The sequence below is a fragment of the Capsicum annuum genome, chromosome 3 (assembly GCF_002878395.1).
Source record: "Capsicum annuum cultivar UCD-10X-F1 chromosome 3, UCD10Xv1.1, whole genome shotgun sequence".
NCBI lineage: Eukaryota > Viridiplantae > Streptophyta > Magnoliopsida > Solanales > Solanaceae > Capsicum > Capsicum annuum.
Window position 1 is genome coordinate 1,711,713 of NC_061113.1, and position 7,922 is coordinate 1,719,634.

Below are 7,922 nucleotides of genomic sequence, written 5' to 3' on the forward strand. Positions count from 1 at the left end.
GAGAGGTCCTTTGAAGGACCTCTGAATTCATCAGCACCCCCACCACGGCGCCCGGCAGTCGACGACGATTTGAATGATTACGAGAACGATGTCGATGATACAATTAATATGAAAGATTATTCTATGCATATGGAAGAGTTTTCATCGGACTCGTACGATGATGAAGAAGATCTTGAAACGGAATCACAAGCAGGACACTCCTTCATCGACGAAACCAATTTCTGTTGTGTTCAAACATTCGCCGATAAAAAGGAGCTGAAAATGCAACTAGACATAGCAGCGGTGAGGCAGTCTTTTGATTATTATATGGAGAAGATCTGCACGAAATTGATGAAGGCGCAATGCTTATCTCGTGGTTGTGGCTGGCTGTTGCGGGCAAAAAAGTACGACACCTCGGACAGATTTTGCATATACAAGTATGTCGGGATGCACACGTGCGGCGTTGAAAATGCCACCCGCAGGCACAAAAAAGACTTATCCGAATTGATTGCTTCAGTATGCTAAGGGTCCAAGCATAAGAGAAATTCAAAGAATTGTATTTAAGGAGTTGTGTTGCAACGCAAGCTATTGGATGTGTTGGAAAGGAAGTGCAATTGCGAAGAACATCATTCGCGGGACACTGGAGCACGGATATGCTTGCTTGCCGGCTTTTTCCCACATGGTGCAGTTATTGAATCCCGGGTCTTCTTACTCTATCATGGTAAACCGGATGGATGGATCGTTCGTTTACAACTTCTTAGCATTCGGAGCTTCCATACGAGGATATGCCCACATGAGAAAGGTAATTATCATCGTTGGCACACATTTGTATGGCAAGTACGGGGGCGTTCTGCTGAGCGCCGTTGCACAGGACACCGAAAATCATATATTTTCGATTGCCTTTTGTGTCGTCGATAAAGAGAACAATGCTTCTTGGACCTTCTTCTTCCAAAAGTTGAAGTCTATCATAGAAAATGAACCAGATCTATGCGTCATCTCCGACAGGCACATTAGCATTGCCAATGCCTTCTCCCGTGTATACAGTCGTGCACATCACGGACTTTGCATGAGGAACCTAGCTGAAAATCTTCGAGCAAATCAACACTGCGGATAACATCTATATCTATTCTACGCCGCGGCAAAGGCTTATTCCTTTGATGAGTTTAGCGATAATTTTGTGGAATTGAAGAGTAAATTCCCCGAGGCAGCTCATGTCCTTGAAAATGTGCATGGTTTTGAAAAATGGAGTAGAGCATACTTTTCGGGCAATAGGTACGATGTGATGACCACAAACATCACCGAGTCGCTCAACTCAATTTTGATGGATGAACTGGAGTACCCCGTGTCATACATATTCAATTCAATTGCTAAAAAAATTGGTGAAAAATTTAGGGAGCGACATGCATTTGTCGGTGGTAAAGAGAAATATTTGTGCCTTATGCGGAAAGGATCCTAAGGGATAATAAGAGTGCGAGCGATTCCTTGTATGTGGGTAATCCAAACGGGGTTCTCGACGAGTATACGGTGTTCGGCAACAACATTACTGCCAAGGTCAATCTCTTGGAGAGGACCTGTTCTTATCGGAAATTTGACTTGATGAAAATACCGTGCGAACATGTGATGGCAGCTTTGCGAGCAAAGTACGGCGATGGAGAATATTATGGTAACTCCATCTACGACTACTCTTCGCCAATTTATAAAGCTGAAAGTTACCTCCTCGCATACTCGGAAGCAATTAACGTGGTCCCTCCGGAGGCTGAATAGACCGTGCCACAAGAATTGGTAGACACCAAAATTTCTCCACCCCTGTACGATTCTAAACTCGGAAGGGAAAAAGTCAAACGCACTAAGGGTGTCGGTGAGAAATTCAAGTCCAAAAGGAGGAATAGGTGTTCAATATGCAAGAAATTCGAACACAAAAGAACCACGTGTAGAATGGGCATCAAATCATAAATAGGTTTTTTTTAGCTTCAGTTGTAAAGCTACTGTTTTGGGGGATGAATGTGCATTTCTGTAGATTTTAACGTTCAGTTGTTATCGACCTAAAGCTTTGTCTACGATAGACTATTTATAGTCTACGGTATATATAATTTATGGTCTATAAGATAATATGTATTGATGATCTAACACGTTATGTTGGTCATTTTTCTGGCTTATCTCTCCAATCGATGCAATGAATCACTATTTCCCTTATTTCTCTCCCATTTATTTAAAGTTGCACAAAACGTCTCTTCACGAGGAAAAACCGCTGGTATACGCATACGAAACGTTTTCTCTTGTTAGACACGTCGACCTACCATTGGGTGGATATATGAAAGGACGCAATCTACAGGTTTATAAGTACAGGCCCTCTTTCTATGCAACAATTCAGTTTTCCCTAAACCGAAAATATCAGAAATTGTCTCTTCTTCTTCTTCTTCACCCAAATCAAAAAAATGCCTCTAAGAAGGATACCCCTGCACCCCATCAGATGTGCTCCTCAGAGGCACTACGACCTCCTCCTCCTAAGGAATGATTTGGACCAGCTTTCTATGGGTTGGGTCAAGACCAAATCTACCTGGAGCGGGAGCTCCGTCGAATTGCTCGTTTCTTGAGGGCAATTCTGGAAAGGCTCGGAATGGAAGGCCCTGACTACATCACCCCCACCATCCCCATAATTTAGTTTAAATATTTTATTTTAGTATATGTTTTTAAGTTTTTTTGATTTGTTCATTGCTGAAGAAGCTTTCTTTGTAGGATCTTGTTAGAAGAAAGCTTCTTTCATTTTCCCCTTTTTTTATATAAATTTTATTATATAATGCAATGAACAATTTTAATACAACTATGTTTCAGTTTCTTTTAACATTGTGTGTTTGCCATCTTTGTTCTGATCCCTTGTTTGAAAACTCAAATCAAATATGTCTGCCTTTTCAAGTTACAGTATTGTGGCTTGACTAATTTCCTGAAGAGTAAAATCTAATGTTTAGATTTTATACAAAGTATTTCGTCGACTGTACATATTAGTCGATCGTAGACTACATGAATCGATGGATCATCGGGTAAATTAAAACAAATAATAACAAATTTTTAAAAAATCATTTAATTTTAAAAGATTTAAACAGATTATCACATGTTATGTGGCTGGTGGAAGAAAATAATTAAATTAAAAATGATTTAAATAGATAATCACACGTTTTGGAAATTATGAAAGACAATTATTAAATTAAACAAAAATTTAAATAAGTAATAGTAACATGCTTTTGGGCTGGTGGAAGAAAATAATTAAATATAATATGATTTAAATGGATAATTACATGTTTTGTGGCTGTGGAAGAAAACAATTACATTAAAAATGATTTAAATAGTTGATCTTGGACTGGTGATGACACTTAACAGGCCGTCGTAGATCATGAACTATGTCATCCATCGATCAGCATAGTCTATCGTAGACTTACACATTTATTATCGCATCGACTGATATCATGATTAGGCGTAGACCACGATGATCTATGTACAAGGTTATAGACCATCACTTGGATGTAGTTAAAAAATGATTAAAGAAATTATAAATGAATGTGGTTTGGATTTCTACACATGTGAAGGAGTGTAAACAAGTAACATAATCATATTAGAGCTTATAAAAATTAGGGAGGGTGAATTAAGAAGTGTGTGGATGGGTAGCGGTTGAATGCTCAATATCGTAAGAGTAATGTTTCTCAAAATGCAAGTATGTATTGAGGATGATAAATGTTTTACCACTATCAATTGCACACACTCTTTTGATTTAGGGGTGGTGATGAAAGAAATATGTGGAATGTGTAGGGATCAAATACAATACATATCCTATATATATACTTATGCTTTGTTTTAACATTATTCTTACGATATTGAGCATTCAACCACTACCCATCCACACACTTCTTAATTCACCCTCCCTAATTTGTATAAGCTCTAATATGATTATGTGACCTGTTTACACTCCTTCACATGTGTAGATATCCACACCACATTTATTTATAATTTATTTAATCATTTTTTAACTATATCCAAGTGATGGTCTATAACCTTGTACACAGATCATCCTAGTCTACGCTTAATCATGATATCAGTCGATGCGATAATAAACGTGTAAGTCTACGATAGACTATACTAATCGATGGATGACATAGTTTATGATCTACGACGGTCTATTAAGTGTCATCACCAGTCCAAGATCATCTATTTAAATCATTTTTAATGTAATTGTTTTCTTCCACCGGCCCCAAAACATGTGATTATCCATTTAAATCATATTATAATTAATTATTTTCTTTCACCAGCCCCAAAATATGTTACTATTATCTATTTAAATTTTTTTTAATTTAATAATTTATTTTTTTACTACCTCCACGTGATGGTCTATAGATGTGTACATAGATCATAGTAGTCTACGCATAATCAGGATATTAGTCGATGCACCAGTAAAGGTGTAAGTCTATGGTAAACCATACAAATCGATGACTGACATAGGTCATGATCTACGACAGTCTATTTAGTGTCATCACCAATTCAAAAGAGAAAAATTACTTTTCCAACGGTAAAAAACAGCTACTTTTGTAAGCCATCAGTGTGAACACTTTGTTTTTACTTCATATATAAGGTGTACATCCCTCCTTATTTTATTTCATCAACTTTATTTTATTTTTAAAAATTCTACAATGTCGTAAGCATCTCAATCATCCAATTCTAAAAATACTCTAATTTGTCAATGGGAATGCGGCTGTCTTAGGACGTCACGCACGGATTCAAATTCAGGTCGCAAATTTTATAATTGTGCAATTGCAAAGGTGAGGTGTGCGTGTTTTTTTTTAAAAGTTAAGTTAACGGTTATGTAATTATTATTTTTTTCTAGGATAATGGTGCATGCTCGTTTTTCAAATGGCTTGATGATCTATCACCTCCATCCAGTCCATCAACGTTTATTTCGGGACTCGAGACATCAAATTTACAAGGCTTGACAAAATTTAATCTACTACAAAGCCTCCAACAATGCGAAGAAAATAAAGATTTTCTCATGACTTTGTTCAAAGAAGTCGAAGAACAGAGGGATCATTTTAAACTATTGCTACATGACACCCAAATAGAGAGGGATCAACTAAACCAAAAATTGATTTTGGTCGAAGAAAGAGAGAATGTCCTAAAAATGATGTTATGTGCTATAATGCTAGTATTCGTTCTTTGGAAAATTGTAACATGAATGTAGTGATATTGAATAAATAATAATAGTTCTACTTTTGTATAATGTTAAATACTATTTTTATAGAACCATAGTCGATTAAACAACACGTCAACTTAAATTCGACCAACAGGGTAATGATAGACTATGCATACGGTATATTGAATATTAAGTATGCATTCTATGATATCAAGCATACAATGTACCAACTATGACCACACCCTGCATATTCAAATTTCATGCCACAAATCAGTTTGATAGAAACAGATTCAGCTCAGAATCATAAAAAGTTTCATAAAATAAAAGAATAATTGGCATATCCTACCACCAGATTCTTCAAACTTCATATTTGTGAAATAAAAAAAAAATTATCATATCCTAACAACTCATCATTTAACAACAAATTAAACATCTTAGCATTTAAATGTCTCTTTCCCTAAGTTCCTCATCAACACAAGTGTTACTATTGATTTCATCAACAATGTCCATGACCACATCTGTTTGGACATCTTCAATTTCTTTTTTCTCAACAATTGCAGCTGTTTCTTCATTCTCACCTTTTTCTCCTTCTTTTTCAGCATGTGCATCAGCTACTGCTTCTTCAGTTTCCTTTTCTTCCACATCTTCTTTTCTTACTTCACATGCAGCAGTTGTTTCTTCCTCAGCTTCAGCAGCTGTTTCTTCCCAAGCTTCTTCTTTTCGTTCACCTGCTGCTTCTTGCTCAACTTCTTCTTTGTCAGCTTTGTCAGCTTCTTCAACAACAGTTTTCCCTTTTTCCGCGCCTCCTTGTTCATCTGTTGCCGCTTCTGCTACTTTTTCACCTTCTTCTTGGCTCTTATCTTCTTCACCATCCTTCTTTTCTTCTTCCTTTTCCTCTTCTGCCACAACAGTGGCCAACTCATCCATTTTGCTCTTTTTTTCTTCTTCTTCATTCCTCTCCGATTCATGCACATGCACTATTTCATAATATTACAAAGTGTTACTGATATTTAAAGTTGAATATTCATTAATAACATCAATTAATGAATGAAGTTACCTTGCTCATGTTGTCACTCATCATTTTTCTTTTTCTTCATTCTTTTCTCTTTGATATAGGCAGCAATACCCAACACCGCTTCCTCGAGCGCAGCCACACACTTATGAAAATCTTCGGGGATGAGGTTCCCGCTGCATCTTTGGAGGTTCTTGGAGAATCATCATCACCAACGCGTACTCCAACGAGGTTACCACCCAAATCTCTGTCATCATCACTGTCCTCATTTGAAGTGAGGAGTGTCACCCCTTCTAACTCTTTCTTCAAGCCATCGAGGACGTTATTCTTCACCTCGTCCGTATATGGCTCAAATGTAATTATGCAATCCATCTTCGTCTCACGAACAGTAGGGATGATGTAAGGGTGCATGTTCTACCAACTATCAATTAACAATTAGATAACATTCGATAAAATGGTACTCTTATTACATTCTAGAAAATAAGTTCATACCTCGGTAATTTTTCCTTTATACTTGAATGGGTCGCCTTCGATTATCTTGTCGCTTTTTGAAGTGTGTCATCTGAGGATGCGGGGGATGGGTAAAGGCTCATCCATTGATTTTCCAGCAAATTATCCAAGATGAGGAAAGGCCTCATAGATCCAAATCTGTAAGCAGTAAAACAGTGAAAAAAAATAACTATGAGTCTATGACATAGTATAAATAAAATGATAATCTACGATAAACTCACTAAAGGGTTTATGATAGATACCATGAATGCCCAGGGAAATCTGAATAGAGCATAGGATGCCATCTGCTACTTCCTTCTGCTTCTTCAGGTCACTTTTCTTCTTCAGATAGTCCATAGTCAGTTGAAATGTCTCTTTTGCCCCACGGATACTTCTCGAAGAAACTCAAAGAGTCGACCATTCGAATCAATTTTGTGTCGACAACCTTCGTCGAATCTTTCGCAAGCAACATGGTGTGCAAGAACCACAGTAGACAACACTTTAACTTTTGGTTCTCGTTCAGCTTATTCCCTCTGATCAGGTGTAATAAGTTGGCCGCCGTGATGTTTTTATTTTTTGTCACCTTAAAACAAAAATTGTCCCCCTTTGCTAACAACTTCTTCATTTTTTATTCACTGGGGTATGATGAGCAGTTCAACCCCGTGATCAAATAAAACTTTTTCAAGCCAAAACAGACAGGCTTGTTGTTAATGCAGAACCATATTTCATGACGCATCTTATCGTTCTTACCGCGTCGCAACAGCAACTAATGGACCAATTGCCCATTGAACTTGAGATGTTCCGGCAGGTTCCTCAAGTGTCCAAAACAGGACCACTTGAATCTTTTCTTCACTTCTTGGTCGACAAGAATTTGCTTAAATTCTCGATAAGCAGTTATTCTTGATCTGATCGATATCTTTGTCGAGAAAGATTCGACCTCGTCAATTATCGTTCGAAGGTCATATCGCTCCACGAAAATACACCTTGAAAGATATGGCACGGACAACGAATCATTATCCCCATCATCACTATTACTCCCACTTCCTTCGCACTCTTTACTGTCACCATTGACACTCTGTTTGGCAACATCTTTACTAGAATCGACGTAGATGCTTATCTCCTTTAACTCCGAATCTAATTCGAACATCGACTCTTCAATTTTTCTTTCTTTTTGACACTTTTTCAACTGCCGCAGTTCTTCTTTTTCTACTACTACCAGCGGTATCGTCTTTCTGTTTAAGAATAATAACTTTTCTACCCATTTTCAAC

At 37.3% G+C, this 7,922-nt stretch overlaps 1 protein-coding gene across 1 annotated transcript; it reads right to left on the bottom strand.

Annotated features, from left to right (window-relative positions):
• Nucleotides 1-1,714: 1,714 nt before the first annotated feature.
• On the bottom strand, nt 1,715-7,800 carry LOC124897308. The gene is made up of 4 exons (XM_047410282.1): nt 7,591-7,800; nt 6,311-6,467; nt 5,731-6,012; nt 1,715-1,785 (listed from the first exon to the last, which is right to left on the bottom strand). The coding sequence occupies exons 1-4, from the start codon at nt 7,798-7,800 to the stop codon at nt 1,715-1,717; spliced, it is 720 nt and encodes a 239-aa protein (XP_047266238.1).
• Nucleotides 7,801-7,922: the final 122 nt, after the last annotated feature.

Coding starts and splice junctions, on each gene's coding strand:
- LOC124897308 (XM_047410282.1), bottom strand. CDS start 7,800: ATGTTCGAATTAGATTCGGAGTTAAAGGAGATAAGCATCTACGTCGAT. Junction 6,468..7,590: donor TTCGAACGATAATTGACGAG/GTCGAATCTTTC, acceptor GATGGCTTGAAG/AAAGAGTTAGAAGGGGTGAC. Junction 1,786..5,730: donor TGAAAAAGAAGGAGAAAAAG/GTGAGAATGAAG, acceptor AGAATCGTACAG/GGGTGGAGAAATTTTGGTGT.